At 40.1% G+C, this 19185-nt stretch overlaps 1 protein-coding gene across 1 annotated transcript; it reads right to left on the bottom strand.

Moving 5' to 3' along the window:
- Positions 1–13356: 13356 nt before the first annotated feature.
- Positions 13357–17715, bottom strand: LOC146458412 (uncharacterized). The gene is made up of 2 exons (XM_085090665.1): positions 17605–17715; positions 13357–15143 (listed from the first exon to the last, which is right to left on the bottom strand). Exon 2 carries the CDS (start codon positions 15135–15137, stop codon positions 13788–13790), a length of 1350 nt encoding a protein of 449 aa, XP_084946791.1. The 5' UTR covers positions 15138–15143; positions 17605–17715; the 3' UTR covers positions 13357–13787.
- Between the last annotated feature and the right edge of the window lie 1470 nt (positions 17716–19185).

The raw sequence follows: 19185 nt of genomic DNA, 5'->3' as shown, positions 1-19185 counted from the left end.
TTTCCTGCTGTATATAGTCATTGCATTGATAATATCACAATGTTTTCGTCGAATGTTCATCCCGGGACGCAGAAAGGTATCGTAATCCTTTTTACGATCCGTGCTGAACACAGGTTAAAATCACTATTATCCGAGGACGAACACGTTCCACATCGGTATCATATATAAACATCATGTTAAAAACAAATAACCAGACATCGAGATGAAACTAATCTGGGCATAAAACTCCTCCCGGGACGAGATCACTCATGCAAACAGGCCCTAATATCCTAGCTTCCAGTTCAACTCTGTGTTGAATATCGTCCATATTGCTCGCGCGGTTGACAGTAACGGATGGTGCAGCGCGTGCGGTTGATATTCCTCAATTCTTTGAATTCGAAAAAAAAATTACGTTTTTGGCATACCGGTTCGGACTTGCTGTTCTTATTATTTTAAGCGATTCTCTTGATCACTGAAGTTCTTCTCGGGGTGATAGCCACACAGTAGAGTTCTAAAAAAAATTGAAGAGCCGTAACCAGGATTCATAATGATTAAAAATTTTTAAAAACGTTCTCTGGTTAAAAATAGTAGAGTAAAAAATGGTAAAAATAGTAAAAAAAAAAAAAAGTAGACTTCTAGTAAATGAACGATAAGTTGGATCGTTAAAATTTCATTTCATCCACTGACAATTAAGAATTTTGCTTGCATACAGCATTACAGCATTACAACAAAGAAAAAAAATTAACTGAAGTTCGGGCATCTCATTCACTGATGCAGTATGCTAACTGACAAACCGAATCGAATGAACAGTTCATTAGCTATTCTAACAACAAAGCTGTTTTCAGTAGAGTTTTGAGGTGGCATAAGAGAAAATAGCAGTTATATTCTTTTGGACAACAATAATAGTTCTCTATACTTTGATGTGATGTTTAATGGTTGATTAAAAAAACTGAAAAAAAAGTACTCTGCATGGATAAAATGTTGGACAACCTAATTTTCGGACGGTTTGTTCTGTCCGAAAAATTTCGAAAAGTTGAGTTGTTTAAAACGCCAATAGCACTTATCAAAGTTTTCCATTATCCTCTACTTTTTCTTAAGTCTTTCTGCTCATTTGCTTTTAGTTGAATTACACTGAGAGAGGTTGTTTGAACCAGTATCAACAAATGAAGGTCTTTAGAACTTTCTAGAAGAGACTTCAGTAATTTCAGTGTATGTTATCGATCACGGGGACGGCTCGAACGTTATACTTTTCAGTTTTTTCGTCATATCCGATGATTGCTTACGCTTAGATACTCACTGAAGAAAGATTGCCAACCAACATTCACAAAAACAAAACAAAAATATCTGCAGAATGTTTTATCTTCTTCGTTTTCCTAATTCGTTCTTTATTTTTCTGTTGTTCTCCGTAAAAAAATAATAAAACACTTCTTCGGCGAAACAGGAACTCGCAGCTCATGAAACTTTTTCCTGGAATCATGAGTTGAAGAATTCCTGTTGGGAAAAATGTATTTCAGACGATTATTACTTCCATTAGTTATGTCAAAAACCTCATCTCCTATAATTTGTTCTACAAGGGTCAGTTTTATTTCCATAAAAGATCAGAGGCAGAAATGAAAATCCTTTTTGTATTTAATAAGATCTATTTCCAGCACTTTTCTGCTGATTCAGCCATTTTTTTGGCATGTTTTCTTTCAAGAATTTTTTTCTGGCTTTTTGTCTGAGTGAACAAGTCATCAATAAATTGGATTTCTTTGCTTTTTGCTCAGTAAAACGACATCAACTGATTTAGCCAAAGGTGACCGTACAAGGAATCACAGAGAGCGAAATGTTTGCTTTGAGAAAATGAGTTTTTGTTCTTGCTGAAAGATTGAAGTAAGTCTGACTTTACGGCTGAGATTTCTGTAGGGAACGATTAAACAGACCAACCAAACGAAAAACTGTTACCATTAAAACATGACAATTCAAAACACTAAGTGACTTAATCTAAAATTTGTTTGTAAGATACATTCACGTTCGCCTTAATTGTACGTTGCCAAAGGGGCGGCGCCCCTTGAACAAACTATCAGTGTTAACTGTTTTACATCAGATCGTGATTGAATTTAGAATTGCTTTAATCGTGATCAGCGTGTATTGATCAAAATAGTTGCGACTGTTTCCAGTGCAACAAATGTTACTATACATTGTATCATGCTATGATAATGTTGCAAAAGGTCATTCAGCACATTTTACAGATGTTGTTGAACAGGATAAACTCAGGTGTTATGATTATACCATTAAGTAAATTTGGGTCACACACGTGTCATTGACAACATCAAAGCAAAGCAAATGTATTTCACTTCCTGTATTCCCACATAGTGATATGACCTTGTGTTGTTGTCTTTCCGAAAATGTCAGCTGCCCGCCTTTTTTCGGCTGGCTTTCAACGACATATATTTGCCCCTCCGAAAACTAACAAAAGGGATTCGTTTTTCAATGCTGCGAAAGTTTGAGGTGATCTTTCGCTAAAGAAGGCGCTTGTGTTTCTTCACAATTTAATCCTATTTTCTCTAGTGCGGCGGATAATGTCTTTCTGAACCGGCCCTGAATAAGTGAACGTTCAACAGGCTCATGCAGAAGAAAACATCCTGAAGAAATTAATCGGGGCGTCAACAAATCTTTATAAACTTTAGTCGACTCTCAAACTGATTGTTTCGCGATATTAAATCAGTGTTGAGTAATGTACCATCAGTATGGAATAAACTGAGTCGTCGTTTAACTAATTTGAGTTCCAGAGCAGGAGAAGATTTTCCGTAAGGGGTTCAACTCCGTCAAACAGGCCGACAATTTAGCCGCCAGTAGTCAAAGACTGGGCCGCGTATAAATTTCACTTTACAGCGTCACTGTACCGGCGATAGAGGTACGGTACATTATTGTACAGCAGTTCCCATCTCAAGAAAACGCGTAGTTACCGTATTTGATCAGTGCATGGTATACTCTCTGACAGAAGTCGTTGGAAACCAGTGGTTTCGAAATCTTCGTTCTACAGAAACTAAATTGGGGTAAAATTATCCTTAAAACTCCTTAAAACACATCAAAAAAGCTTAATTTTTGCCGTCATCCAAGAATGGATACAGTTGTTATTACATAAATAATCTCTAAACTTTGTACTTTAACAGATTTAATCACTTCGCACCCAGGTAAAAATGCCGCAGGTACCGATGTCCAGCCTTTCCATACAGGCTGTACTACAAATACAAGAAGGGAGACAATATTATTAGCACAGTTTTCTTTAGTTTAAAGTTGCTAAAACCTGTTATATTATACGTTAAGCATTTTACTGAATGATCGGTAAGCTATACCGAAAACTGCTCAAACAACAACACCGAACATTTTTTTGATTTAAAACAATCAATATAAAACTGATTTCATCTATTAATTGTTAAACATGGCGTCAAAGTGAAGTTTTTCTCCCCAAAAATCAAAGATACGTGGCAAAACATTTTCTTACAACTTGACGCGGAACAAAGTTACTTCGGAGGGTGCAGCCGTTTGTTGCCCGCATTATATCATCGGCAAATGCGCGCACAGCAAACTTTTACGTTGCAAAAAGTAGAAACGACGTCTACTTTTTGCAGCTTGAAAGTTTGTTGCGGGCGGAGGAGGTGATACTTTTTGTTGTGCAACACTGGAGTTGTACCCAAATGTCGTCCGTATGTTAGTTGGCCTTTACAGGAAATCCTCGCGCTTTTCATGATTTTGTTAGAAGCGCAAAAATTCGATGTCACAGGAAAAAGAGGGAGAGAGAGAAATGAGTTCACTTTTTCAGTTGTTTTGAATTTATTAGAATAATGTCAACAAATTCTTCAAACCCGCGAAAATTTCAGACTGTCGCGAAGTGGTGAAATCAGATCGCCAGGAAAACTTCCCGTAACAAGCGTACCCAACAAAATGTGATTAAAATTTATTTGGCTTGTATAGTCGTCAACTGATGTATCCCTCGACGGTATCCCGTGCCTTTTTAGCTGTTTCATATGCTTTCGTAGGCTAGTGAAAATTTAACGAGGCTTGAAAATCAGCTTAAAAGATTGGGACGGGGCGTCATCTGACTCGTGATGCGATTAATTGTAGCTAATTATTTTTCCGGGTTCAACGCTGACGCACGCCAAGCGGACTTTCCCGCACCAGGAAGTGTGAAAATAAACTGAGCTTCCGTTTGAAAACACGAACTTTCTTCCCTGTTATGTTACTATAGACACAAATACGCTTCGAAAACACAACGGTCTCTCAAGGCAATCTTTTGGAAACGGTCTCTCAAAGTGGAATCGTTTGAAAACAAAAACTTGTGAAAACCAAAAGGTTTGAAAACACGTCTGTGTGAATTGGACCTGAATACAGATAGGTATCTAATGGGTTAATTGGAAACTCCTCTAAAATTCGACCTGGCCAAACAACAAATAAGCTTAAACTGAAAATAAACAAATTATGATCTGATCACGATGGCAAAGACGGAAGAAGGGTTGGTATGTCGGAGTCTCTTTTTGCCGCCTATTTCTTAAGTTGTAAAATAAAAACCTTGTTGTTGTTTGTAACAATACTCAATTCATAACACACAGACTGAAAGCAAGAGAGCATCTTGTTCTCCTTGTTTAATTTGAAGTTAGTAGAGTCTAGTCATTAATCGTACGTTTATCTAGTGAAAAAGTAAAGCATCTTAGCGAGAGTCACTCTCAGAATTGTGTTGTCTCAAACAAGCTCTGACAGATTTCCCTTTTCTATGTTGCGGCCAACTTTAGAATTTTGCTGTCTGTTGTATTAATAATTGTTAAGTTTAAAGAAGCGATTCATTCGTTCCTGAAAAGAGGTTTGACCAACAAAATGTAGAGACAGACCTCCCTAGTCCTTTCGCCCTCAGAACCGGAAATACAGCCGCATGGTTCGCCGGCTTTTCGGTTTCGTTTTTAAATTTACTTGGCCAAAACCTTATTTTTTTTCGGCAGGAATTCGGTAACTCGGACGAAACAAACAAACCGGCAAAGATGCCATGTTTCGATTAACCAGCTTATTTCCCCCACCGGCTAGAACCAACAAAACCATGTGAGTCCACTGATGGATTGTAATATAAATCGTCGCTCGTAGTAGACTCGTAGTAAGTTGAACTGCCTGGCAAGTTTCTTTTCCCTAAGCATGAAATAAATACTAAGGATGGTTGACATTTTCACTGAAGAACCAATTGCATCAGTTTAATTCTGTTGTCTGCCGTTCATTATGTCTTTTAAAAATGTTACTGAATGGGCAGAATGGAGTTTTCGTAATAAGACGGAGGCAAAGGAGAGCGAGCAGGAGAAACAGAACGATAAACTGTTTTCGCATGGGCGCAAACACGCTTCCGTGAGGGAAAAGGCGGTTAAAAACAGACAATTTTTTTTAAGCAAACAATAAGCAAGGAACCGCACAACGAAAATGCTGCAGGTATACGCAGGATCTGTAAAAGATCTAATCGGCAAGGCTGATCGGACTGCGTAGAAAACTTAACCCGACAGCGACATGATAGGGACCAAACCGAGAGTCAACAGAATGACAGCTGTTTCGAGCTGGTTGGCTCTCGTCAGCACGGTGTAGCCTCTATCATGTCGCAGTCGTGTTAAGTTTTCTACGCAGTCCGATCAGCCTTGCAGAAATTTGACTCACTTTTTTTTAGACCGGTTTCACTTAAACAGCGGCAAGCACTGGTATGGAGCTCAAATACATTTTTTTTTTTAATAAGAACGTCTAATTGTGGGGTTTCAGGAGGCTGAACGCTCTTCATTTTCTTTTCGGGAATTTTGAGCCTGCCGGGAAAAAGTTCTTAAGATGTAACATCTCGCATCTGAGAGCAATATGTTCTGTAATGTGTCAAGTTGGACTGTTAAGACTGAATTTTTACCTGTATTATTTTATCCGCATTTACGCTGTTCGTTTTAAAAACATTTGGTCAAAATAAAAATGTTCTCCACTAACTTTCAGCCTGGGTAATGTTCTTATTTTAGTTAATCTCAGCCTCAACTTTCTTATAAAAAAGGTTCTTATATAGAAAAAAAAAAGAGTCAACGTTTTTCAACAGGAACTTGTTCGACGACAACATCTGGCTTTCAGTATGTCTCCCACTCAAGCCTTCCCGCTGAAGCCAAACGGATGTTAGGCTCGATTACAAGTACAGTGTAGCCTACGTAGCAAGCCGGAGTTTTGTGCCTTTTTTCGGTTTTTGACCGCGCGGATATATAACGTTCCAATTACAGCGCTTTCAGACAGAGAAAGGGTAGATTACATAGGATAGATTACAAGCCGCTGTTCTGGGAAATGAACCCGCGCTTCTCCCCGGACACGAGCCAACCTCGTTCCGAGGGTGTCACCCTGGGAACGAGGTTGGAATCGAACATCAATGGATCGGATGTGATCCCAGCATGTTACAACTCGTGACATGGGATGGTTGGTTTCGTCACCATAACAATCCCCTTATTTAGATATAAGCTCCCTCCAGTGTCCGTCAAACCCAACCCGTATAAAATGAAAACAATAACAATAGCAAACCGATCCAATGACAACGGCTTGCTTACAAACGTAACCGACGTCGCGTCGAGACAAGCGCGGTCCAACAATTTGAACCACCCACTCAACATGGGGCCATAGACGAGGAAGCTGAAATGAAGAGCCTGAGAAAATCACTGTTGAGTTTTCATTACAGGGTGTTTCACTTAGTTCAGACTATTTTCATCAAAATAATCTCGAAATGATGGCGCAAAGCTGTTGAACTCACTTTCACGCTGATCATTCAGTGATAGAGAGAACCACTACAAATGTTTGAAGACTAAAAAAAATGTTTATGTTTACTTTAGAGTAACTTCAAAGTACAGAATAAAACAATAGCGAAATATCAACAAAACAGGTTTCGTTTTTAGGATCAAAAATTTATGTCCAAGAACAAATGGAGAAATAGAGAAATAGATCGTCGGACGCAATAAAGTTCATTCTATTTTAATTTACACCTGCACCATAATCTGCATAGAAAGCTAACTAATCGTTCTGAGCCACTACATAATAGACAATGAGGTTTTAGCCGTAACTAACATAATCACGAGAAAATACTACACCCACAAAATCTTTTCCGACAGGAACTCGTCCCGACTAGAATTTTATTTAACTGTTCGGATATTGCCTGAATACTCACCCGAGGAAGATATTAATTCTGTCGGACGGGTGTTTAATTTTCCGATATGTGATACCGCTCAGAGACCGATTTCCGAATGAATTGAAAGTGTCGCAATTAACCTCTGGCCTTAAAAAAAATTAAAAAAAAAAAAAAAATAAATAAATAAAAAGGGGAATAGAGCTACTTATTTTCGGAAAACAGTGTCTTCCTTCGGTGGCTGTTTAAAGAATTTGGGTGGACAAAAAGGAAAATCTAACACTAAATTTTAACAACATGATAAGTATAATTTAACTCATCGCAAAGTTAAGAGGTACCTAAAATATTAAAGCTCAGAAAAATGCAAATGCGTAACTGCCACGATCTGGCTGATTCATCTTTATTTTCACCTTCCAGTCCAGTGTGCGTCAAAAGACTAGACCCAGAAATACTATAGCTAATAAAAACGGTACCGATCACAAAACCCGGGGGGGGGGGGGGTACTCCTCGGAATTCTTGGTGGGGGTGTGCCGCCCGAGTCTTCAAATCCCGACCCTATTTCAGACCTAAACATGCCATTTTCCACACCCGTTTTCAGACCTGACCTCTAAAATTCATACCCGTTTTCAGACCTGATAATTATGCATCAGTGCTGAACGGAAGTTGACGCAAGGAGTAACGTAAGCTGGAATGACATAGTTTATACATTTCTTTTTCTCGCTATCAGTTAGTCGACGTTCCAGTTACGTACTGAGAAGAAAAATATGTTTGTAAGCTTTCGTAAATGTTCCCTGCCCCAAAAACCCGACCCGATTTAAGACCGTAATTGTCAAAATCTATACCCGTTTTCAGACCAAAACGGCTCAAAAACCATACCCTTTGGGGCGGCACATACCTATATACCTTATATAGGGGAGTACCCCCCCGGTCACAAAATGACGCCACTTGGCCTATAATCACTTAAGCCGATTGACCCATCGAAATATTGGGCAATAAAATTATTTTAGCTGTCCGATCAGCCTTGCATTTGATTTTACGTTTTATTCAAAATTGCTGATCCTGATCTACACAAAAATCCGGCTACACTTTGCTACTGTTTGTACAAATGATCCTTGCACAATTCAAGAGTGAACCATATTTTACATGTCGTGGTCAAATTCGGATCGCTGAAAATTTCAACCAACCACTCAATAGACGCATGGGAAGAGCTCGTTAAAAGAAGAAGTCCTGAGCTCTGAAAGTCATTTGCGATTTCCATATATCCCTATATACTACACTCCAAAGACTTTAAAGTTGGGGTTGTATGACTTGAATTCATGATCAAAATTTTATCAAAGTTTTAATATTGATAAAGTCGCTCGAAACAGATATACAACTCATTATGGAGGTATTTTGGGCAATGCTGGAAAATATAAAGAGAACATGATAAAATTTCGCCATTCTCTAAAGGGTGAATGAAAGTGAATTTTATTGATCGTGTATGAACATTAAACCATCCACTCGATGCTTGCTTGGCGTTCAGTGATAAGGAGATCAAAACTGATTAGACACGGTGGATTGGACATATTGCGAAAAAACTGAGAAAGAATACTTAAGACTTCCAGCCTATACGCCCGGGCTTTTGCGTTCTCGGCAGTGCACGATTGCATGCTTGTCGTTCGACTACAGTCTAACCTTGGTCTGAAAAAGCAAGGGTTACACAAGACGCCTACCAAATGAAAGAGAAGATCAGCTTGAACAGGCGCGAAGGCAAAACGTGAATGATTGAATACTTCAGATAAAGATCTCAATGGAAAATAAAGCCTAAAAATAGCGTGATACCGGAGTAGATGTAACGGAAGCATAGTCAAAGAGGCGTAGGCTTGTTCATTCAGCCTTCATTGACCGTCCATTGATCATACTATTGTCAGATCACATCAGGTGATATCATAATGATCCTGAACAGTCAGTGGCCAGCAAGTACACACCCACCCACCCACCCACCTCGGCAACATCCGATGTTTGTTTCTCGGGGTTAAGGTTTAGAATTATGACTTATTATCTGCACAAAACATTTTCTGGATAAAATGTTTGTGATATTCGAGAAATCGTAGCCTGCCCGGGAGGCACTAGCCTCGTTCCCAGAGCTTTCACCAATTTACAAGGAAAAAGAACTGGGAACTAGTTTGGATAGTCGCTAGAAAGCGAACTTGAAAAGAACAAATCCGATTCACCCTTCCCCGCCTCCCCCTTATATATCGCCTGCCATGCATGCAGATGGACTAGATAAATTGCGAACAACTGAAAAAAGAAGCCTGCGGTCCAGAAATTCGAATTAGTTCTATAACACATGAACCAGTGATACCAGTATTTGTGTAATGACCACCAAGGAATGACCTTACGTCCTTTTCCTGCTTCATCCAAGCGCCAACGCATTTCCGGTGAAAAGAGCGGGAAAACAGAGGCACAAAGTTTGATAGGACACACAGTCGTATGCGCTCCATGGAGAAGAGCCATTGGAACGAGTCAGTACCAATCAATTTTCGCGACCCATTACTTAATTAACCATGGGAATTATTTTCTTAGTGAAAGCTTTATTTTTGTAATGCCAAATATTTTAGTTTCCCTCCGCAAAATCAATATTTTTTCTGTTTATCTGCTTTTATTGGCCTTTTCAATTTAATTTCCTTAGTTATTCTTGTCATTTGTAGACCGGCTCTCTTTTCATTTTTAATTTCCATTTCGTACACACTGTTTTGTTTTTGTGTTAGATCTGATAGTTCATTGACATTTGCCGCCCTTCATATATTGCGTTTCCCATTTGTATTTCCTTTACGGTATCTTACAATACAGACAGTTTTGCGCATATTTTAAGTCCTGAACACCTGAAGACGAACCAGAAAAAACTTGCTTATTATTGACCTCTCAGAAGAAATTTTCAGCTAATTCTACTGAAATTCACGAAAATGGATAACTCCTCCACTCCCCCCACCCCCCCCCCCCCCCATCTCCCCTCCCATAATGCTCCTGGCAAAATCACGAAATTCAGTTTTCGGCGACGCTTCCTGAATATTAAAAGGTAGTACACGAGTATGTTCCAAGCAGTAGTTATTTCCGTTGCCTTGGTTGGTATGTCTTAGCAGGGTACCGGATATATTTTTCATAGTTATACCGGATTTCCACAGCTGTTATTACTCGTTAGATTTTGTGCAAATTATCCTGGTCGGAATCATTTGGGAAAAATAGGTGCAAAAATGCAGAAATAGCAAGGACGACTTTTTGTATCTACTGGACAGTAACTGATTTAAGTTATAAAAATAAAATCAAAATCAAAACAAAACAAAACTATCAAGGGATGCTATGTTTTCAAGATCATTTTTCTGGTCGTTCTTCAACGTAACTCTTGAGTCCTAGTGAGAGAGCGCCATCTTAGAAGTCTAAACATCAGGTCAATGGCCATACTGTAACCTGTAATCAAACTCTTATAAGGTTGGGAGTGGTTCAATCATCTTTTTGTTTCGATTTTTTAAGCGCAAATGTTAAAGATTCGGAGGAATCTTTGCAAAAGCACCTGCATTCCCTACCTCGTTTCAATCTAACCACCATGGGAGATTGCTTGTACAGTGCGCGAAAAAAATCGCCCTCACCGATCGTCTTAAAGATGGCAAAGGTTGTCTTTTCCAAACCTTTGGCGTAGCGTCAAAGGTTTCAAAGGCCGCCTTTGATGTTAAGGTGATTACAAAGCGCCCTTTTAGTGATATCAAAAGTAGGGCAGAGCTGCTATAAAATGTTGCTTTCGTTGTGTAAAGGTACCTTCGATCTTTTTCGAAGATATGATACATTTGACGCGCGCTAAAGAACTGTCAAAGGCGATAACACAGTGTAACGTACACCTTATATGTTGCGATGCCTGTTTTGCGCAGCTTTGTCTCACTGTTGGCACAGATTAAAGGTAGTCAAAGCCTTATTTTCGAGCATAAGCAATCTATGGGTCTATCTCAGTTACTGAGCGTTTTTTGTTTTTTCAAGGAGATAAACTAGAAAGGGTAACCTCTTTTTTCTTCTTTCCACTTTTTCTTAAAATTGTGAATGAACAGTTATTATTATTATTATTATTATTATGTAATAATAATAATGATGATGATGATAATAATAATAATCATAATTAGCATTGTTTTTTAAATTTAAAAAGTAATGCAATGCTGTGCGGCCACGCCTAGTCTAATCAGGACAGCACGCGGGCGCTCTCCTGTTCGCTCACTTTTTATATCTTTATACTCGTAGTGTACGCTAACAGTACAGGTTAAGTCAAGTCAAGTCTCTTAAGATTCTTGGTATCTCTCTAAGGGAGTCCTTTTACAGCCTGACAATAGGCCATTTCCGAGTTGCTGTGAACCTCACTATGAAAGCGAGGCTTAGTGCAAAACTTTTCATACAAAAATTAGTTTTGCTTGCATATGAATGAAAACTAATTTTTATAACAAAAACTTTGCACTTAGCCTCGCTTTCATACTGAGGTTCAGAGAAACTCGGAAATGGTTTATTGTCTATCATTTACAATGAGAAGAGTTTAAACCTCGGCACCAGTCTCCAGACGGGATGAAAACCTGCAACGTCATCTTTGAAATCAGTGGCTCCTTATCATAACAGCGTAATTATAACCTAAGGCCTATGAAGGCGAAGGTGAAAGCATATGTAATTTTAATTTGTTCTTCCTTCGAAAGGTTAGTGATCATGATAACATTTGTTCTTTATTAACTGGCCATGAGTGCTAAGTAAACGAAACAGATGTGCGTGATTTGAGTTCGTCATTTTCTAATTGTCCTTCTTAAAGAGATTCGAGTGCTGACCTTTCCAGGAATTCGCTCTGACGAAGGGCTAAAGCTCGAAACGTCAGCACTCGAATCTCTTTACAGTGACCAATTTACCTTTGTTTATCAACTCTGTTGATAAACAAAACAGGTGATTACATCACACGCAGATGAACTGCTAGAACATCGAAATGGGGATTTTGAAATCACACCCTTAGGCATTGGTACACTTAAAAGTGGCGGTAAAACTAAAGAACTAATGCAAGAAGAACGTCACAAGAAGTTGCCTTTTTTGAAGGAGGTTGATTTCAGCTCATGCCTTCTACATGTAAATAAAACGGGGGGGGGGGGGGGGTCTAGGGTGTGCCCTCACTGCAACGCACCTGTGGAAGATGTTAAGCACTATTTTTTGTACTGTCCAATGTATGCTGCTCATCGTATTGCTTCATTTACCACTGCTGCCCACTTACTGGGAGAGAAATGGTTTCTGGCTTCGGACAAGAAAAAGATTGAATGTTTTCTGTTTGGTTCTCCGGATATGCAATTTCAGTCGAATGTTCGTTTATTTGAGCAAGTTCAGTCTTTTTCTTTTTTCAACTTATTGTACTCGTGTTAGCCCTGTTAATTAGTCCGTCTCTGCCATGTGTTTATGCGGGTTAGTTGATCAACTACCTTGGCCGAGAAATGATTATTTAGCGCAATGAACACCCCAGTACACGCCTGTTACACAATATACAAGTCACTTGTACACAACCCCGACCCACAGACTTTTTCCTGACTTTGCATACTCTGCGTGCAAAGAACTTCAATTTCTTAGCAGTTTAAGGTCATATCATGAATTCATAAACTCGTATCTTCTAAAGATGATTTTGTTCAGACTGAGAAGCAAGCAAAGAATGGGATCTAATTGGGCGAGGAGCAGTATCGGACATCGGGTATCAGAGCTACTGAAAAAATTGTTGGAGGAGCTTACGGACGGTTATGTTCCGTCACATTTCCTTCTCAATTATAACGTGTTAACCATGGAGGAATGAGATATGTGATATGAGATATGCACGCTAATGAGATGCATAAATTGTATGATAGACATCACAAAGCGTCCCCCACCCTAAATTCTTACTAAAACACAAATAATTCTGTCAAGCATGAAGTCATATGAAAACGACAAAAAGGTCTGTCGTATATAAAGGTACCCAAAATCAGAAATTGCAGAAATTACGTTCAACAGTTTTGTATTTGGCGACATATTGGGTCGACTTGCCTTTCTTTTCGACTCCACCCGTAGGTAAAAGTGCGACATCTATTTTAAACGTGGAACATAGAATTCGTGGAACATAGGCAAGCTCAGTGCTCGAAACCCGAGGTGAAATATTTAAACATTAACCCTGACAAAGGTTTGTTTCCCCTCGAACTCACTTTCAAATAGTTGAGAGGACGTCAAAGATGTCGGTTTCTTGGCTGTGATAATTCTTCCAGAAATAACCTACAGGTTACAGAGAAAAGGAAAAACAATCACAATACAACATATAATCAACTCTGGTCTAAATAAGGCCATATTTATCACTCGCATTGCGTTCACACACTGCACAAGTGTATTCGTCACATCTTCATGGATTCCTGACTCTACTCACAAACTGACCCATGCTACGTAGGCCTACCGTACATCACTTGGCTTTGTATGCCTTTCACCAACAAAAGCGGAAAACTAGACTACAATGAGATTCAGTCTACAGAACTAGCCGTTGAGGTAAATCGAATATAATGGCAAATAAAGAACGTTCTTACAAAAGTAAACTTGCTAGAGTTTATCCAAAAGGAAGAAAACTGAACCACATGAGAACAGGGTTTAACTTTAGATTTGTTTTACGATTTGGCTATTAAACCAGTCCTTGATCCATCATCGCGTTAGCTACTTTTACGAATCCGCCGATATTCGCTCCTTTGACGTAATCAACGGAGCCGTCAGGGTGCTTGCCGTATTTGACACACTGTTGGTCAATCTCCTTCATAATGTGCTGCAGTTTGGCGTCCACCTCTTCCCTTGTCCAAGCCGATCGCAGACTGTTTTGGCTCATCTCCAATCCGGACACCGCCACTCCCCCTGCATTCGTTGCCTTCCCTGGAGCGAACAACACCTTGTTCTTCTGAAAGATTCGTACCGCTTCTGGCTGGGTCGGCATGTTCGCACCCTCTGCTACCACAGAGCATCCGTTCTTCACCAGCTTCTCAGCGTCTTCTTTGCTGACTTCATTCTGCGTCGCGCATGGAAGAGCTATGTCACACTTTATGGACCACGGGTTCTGTCCTTCCAAGTAAGTGACGCCGCCGTATTTCTCAGCATACTCGCGGATGCGTCCACGTTTGACATTCTTCAGCTCCAACACAAACGCAAGTTTCTCCTCTGTGATGCCATCTGGATCGTGAATGGTTCCATTTGAATCTGACAGCGTGATGACCTTGGCGCCGAGTTGAGTGGCTTTCTCGCATGCGTATTGGGCAACGTTTCCAGACCCAGAAATGGCGACGAGCTTTCCCTTGATGCTGTCATCTTTGGATATCAGCATGTATTGAACAAAGTACATCAAGCCGTATCCAGTGGCTTCTGGTCGAAGCAAACTTCCTCCCCACTCGATTGCTTTCCCAGTCAGCACACCAGTGAACTCGTTTCGGATCCGTTTGTACTGTCCAAAGAGGTACCCTATCTCCCGGCCCCCTACTCCAATGTCCCCAGCGGGAACATCCGTGTCCGGACCAATGTGCCTCTGGAGCTCGGTCATGAATGATTGACAGAAACTCATCACCTCGCTGTCGGTTTTTCCCTTGGGATCAAAGTCAGAGCCACCTTTTCCACCCCCCATGGGAAGGGTCGTGAGGCTGTTCTTGAGAATTTGCTCGAATCCTAAGAATTTTAAAATTCCAAGATTCACTGTGGGATGGAAACGCAGACCGCCTTTGTAAGGACCAATAGCTGAGCTGAACTGAACACGGAATCCGCGGTTGACATGAATGTTGCCTTTATCATCTCTCCAAGGAACTCTGAAGATGACCACCCTCTCTGGTTCCACCAGTCTTTTCAGGATACTCTGTTGGTTGTACGCAGGATTTTCCTGAAGAAATTCCCACACGGAGTGAACAACTTCTTCTACTGCTTGGTGAAATTCATCTTCGTGGGGGTTTCTTTTCTTAACGTAATCGATGAATTCCTCGGCCGTCCTAAACTCTTCCATTTTACTCTGTAATAACAAGACGTTAAAGACATGTCAATCATCAACGCTAGGTTCATCACAGAGGGCCAAACGGGCATTTTTAATACAGTCGAACCTCTTTATTACGGACACCAAGGGGTCAGGATTAGTGTCCACATTATAGAGGTGTCCGTTTTAGAGAGGTAGGCTTTATATGGATTTCGGTCTCTCAGGGAACAAGTGATAGAGAGGTGTCCGTAAGGAGAGGTTCCACTGTATCGTTAAGTGCCGTTATTTTTTGTCCTATCCGTTATGCCTATCCTCTGTATCTATCCTTGCAAACGATGCTTAAGCGGAGGAATCTTTCCACTTGCAAATATTTTATTTTACTTACATTCCTCCGCAAGAGCCTTCATTTCAAGCTAGATGCAGTTCAAGAATACGAATTTGATCAATTGAATAAGATTCCTCGTCTGGCTCGAGTTTGGCGACATGCGAAATGACATTTGCTAGCCAAGAGCCATCTCTTTACTGAGATTGATTTCTGTACTTTGTTTTAGTACATTTCACTTGTTGCAATGATGTTTTATCCTCCTACATAACCTTAAGAGTGATAATAATGTGCCAAACGATGTTGACCACGAGTGAAAAACGCTGACCCTCAAACAGTGGTTTACGGTTGTAAGTGCGGCTAGCTGATAGCCGAAATACTTTTCTCTGATCCGATTTTGGCGCAGACAAAAAAGTTGCACCTCTTCGACGAGAAATCGGCTGGTGTGCGGAAAGCTTTAATTTTAAACTCTTTAGTATTCCACCAACCTAAATGTGTAATTGGGTGACTGAAACCACTACGTGGATACGTGCATGTTAGTGTTCAGCTCGTTTCCAAGCAACTAATTTAAACTTGTTTTCAGCACCATAACGCGCTTATCCAATCAACTAGATAGTTTACAAAGCCGCTATTTGAATTGTGGAGTAGAAAACTTAAAAGGGGAAGGAATATGGCATGACTTAACCGAGAAATGAGTTCGTTCAAACGTTACGGAATACGGAGTGGGGATTGGGCGCTAGAAAACCAGAAATATATAGGGGAAGCGGGCGCGCGCTCTCCTCGCTTCATGCTACGAATGAAAAATCACCTCCCCCTGAGTAAATGCCTCATCAAAGAGTCGCTTTTTCGTGTGTAAAACACGGCAATCGTGTTGGTAAAAACAATTTCAGTTTCTCCCCGTTTGAACTCTCGATGGGGCGCCTGTTACAAAGGCCGTTGCGTGTTTTAAAATTCCTCTAAATCAAAAACCGCGACAAAAGTATCACTTAATTATTTTATCACGGTCCTGCCTTAGACTTTGGACTTTGTACTCGTCATATCATCAAAACAATTCACTTCCTCATAAATGCAAATGAGCAACCTATCTAGTCACGCAAGAAACAGGGAAGCCTTTCTTTTAAAATTAATGAAATAATAATAATCATAAAAAAGTAACATTCAAGTCAGAGAGCTGTCTTGAAGTTTGTTTGTCTTGCGGTCTAAAGGTCTGTACATATTCGACACAATACGCTTTACAAGTAAATGACATCTGGCGGAGTAAAGTTTGAATATCCTATGGGGTACGAGTGAGCCAACGGAGTTACACTTTGGCTTCTCCACCAAAACTTTTCATCTTTGAATTCCAGTCCCCACCGGAATATTCCGATATATGACGGAATTGAAACGACGACGGCGACGGCGACGACAACGCCGTAACAAAATAGGTTCAATGAGCAAAAACAATCGCTCGATACACGCGTTTTACAAAATGTGAACTTTGAATCATTTCTTTGCCGACCTCTGCAAAACAACAACGTGACATGACCAGATTTTGTGGAGAATGCAAAGACACCATGGTGAATTTTTCATTCATACTTAAACGCCACTCCTACCAATATGATTCCTGGGTAGTTCGTCGTTTCTGAAGAAGTTAACGAGTTGAAATAATCGCGAAGTAAGTGAGTAAATAACTTTATTTAAATTAACCAGGGTAGCCCATTCAGCTACGAGGCTAGTATCCCTGGGGGCCCTGGTAGTATAAATGAAATGAAGTTATATTTTCAAGCGACGCTTTCGTTGGCGTTGCGGTCGTCGCTGCTTAAAGTTCCTTTAGGCCACATGCAACACGAAATGTTGCGTGCGCTCGTTGTTCATTATTTCGTCACGCTTAAGGAACGTCACGCGACATAAACACGTTTCTTATTTTTAATTCTTATCGTACAACTGCATTTTGTAAATAGTTCGTTTGTTGGTAACTTTAATATTCGCTAACATAGCTAACCCTTTTCTACCCGTGAAAGTTATGAAGACAGGCTCTGATCCGCAGCGGCATCAGGGCGACAAAAAAACAAACCACCCGCAGACCGCCTACTAGTCGATCTCAGCAAGGCTTTGCCAAGCATTCCCACAACGGCTTTATAATAGCTATCGCAAAATGTTGACATAAAGCTTTTCTTCAAAGATTAATTTCATACTCACCAATCTTTTGTAGTTCTTGCTTTGAAGCTCTTTTCACGCGCGTCGAACTCAAAGCCAGAGCTGACACAATAAACCCTTTGACTGCCTTTGCGCGCGCTTTTTATACACTTTGCGTTGCGTGACCTGAGTGTTCACGCAAAGACCACGTGCAAAATGAAAGCCGCGATGATATGCATGTACATACATGTCAGTTTATAGCACGCGCTGGTGGAGCGTGACGTGATATTCCTTCGTACTGTTAAACAACTCTAGCCAAAAATGGCGAATACCTACAAGAAATGCAAGGTTCTGGTTTCAAAGAATTTATTTATTTTTGTTACAGAAAAAAAATTGTTCCTTGATCCTGTCATATTATATCAAACAAAAAGGTTTCCTTTTCAGGATCGAAAATTTATGTTGAAATACAAGCTTTCGATTCCCTCTCGGAATCTTTGTCAAGTGGTGTAGGACGTTTCGTCACGTCGCGATTCAATGTCGGGGCCTAGCAATAGATTTCAGGATCCCACACCCATGAAAAAGAAATGTGGAGTGGTCTATAAAATCCAGTGCGGGGATTGTGAAGAGGTTCATGAATATCGGGGAGACGGCAAGACCGTTTGGAACATGTCAACAGTACAAGATCGTCAACGACTGCAGTGGGCGACCACCTAAGACAGCTAAGAGTGCTCGATCTTTCTTCCTCGTCAATTGTTGTAAGGGAGAACGACACCTTCAAAATAAGAATTAGAGAGGCTATTGAAATTCATTGCCAGGCTCTGACATTGAATGGCGACGTTGGATATGAGCTCCCGGTGATCTACCAAGACGTTCCTGAAAAGGAAAAACCAGTGATAAACTGTGTTTGCAAGGACCACCGTGACAAAATAAAAGTACCGGATCCTGTAGTGAAGGAACTAATCAGCAAAAAAATTGTAAAGCAAATAATCTAAAAAAAGAGCAAGGCTGATTTCCCTGACCGTGAAATCAGCCTTGCTCTTTTTTTAGATTATTTGCCTGAAAAGGAAACCTTTTTGTTTGTTATTTATTTTTATTTAAAAACGAAATCTTGAACGATATCTTTTTTAATTGCATAGCCTTTTAAATATGTGTAGCCGTACCTTTACGGTAAGGGCGTGGGTACGGCTACAGTTGTTAATTGCACTGTAATACGATTGTTTAGTTTTACCTAACTTGAATTAATTAAGTATATCGTCCGAGTTACTCTCGACTCTCGACAATTACCCAAATCTGTGGTGACTATTTTCTCTTAGAGCTAATAGGTCAAAGATATAATTTGGAATTTGCATTGCACCCATTTTTTTAAGAACAGAAAAGTACCGAAGCTGGAAATTTAATCATGTTATATGTTCACAATCACTAGATAAGCAAAATACCGGAATTGCACACACACATGCAGACCACACACACACAGAACAGGTTTTTGATTGGCTTCATGTGTCATATCTGTTTACTTTTTGCAACGAATCACGTGAAATCAAAGTAACCTAGGCTGTAGATACAAAATAATACAGTCGAACCTCCATGTGCGACCACCTCTCGTAAGCGACCACCTCCCATAAGCGACCACCTATCCAACACCAA

Source organism: Pavona decussata, unplaced genomic scaffold, assembly GCF_977016875.1.
Source record: "Pavona decussata unplaced genomic scaffold, jaPavDecu1.1 SCAFFOLD_233, whole genome shotgun sequence".
NCBI lineage: Eukaryota > Metazoa > Cnidaria > Anthozoa > Scleractinia > Agariciidae > Pavona > Pavona decussata.
Note: the sequence above shows the minus strand (reverse complement) of the source record. Positions and strands in the feature narration are given on the sequence as shown.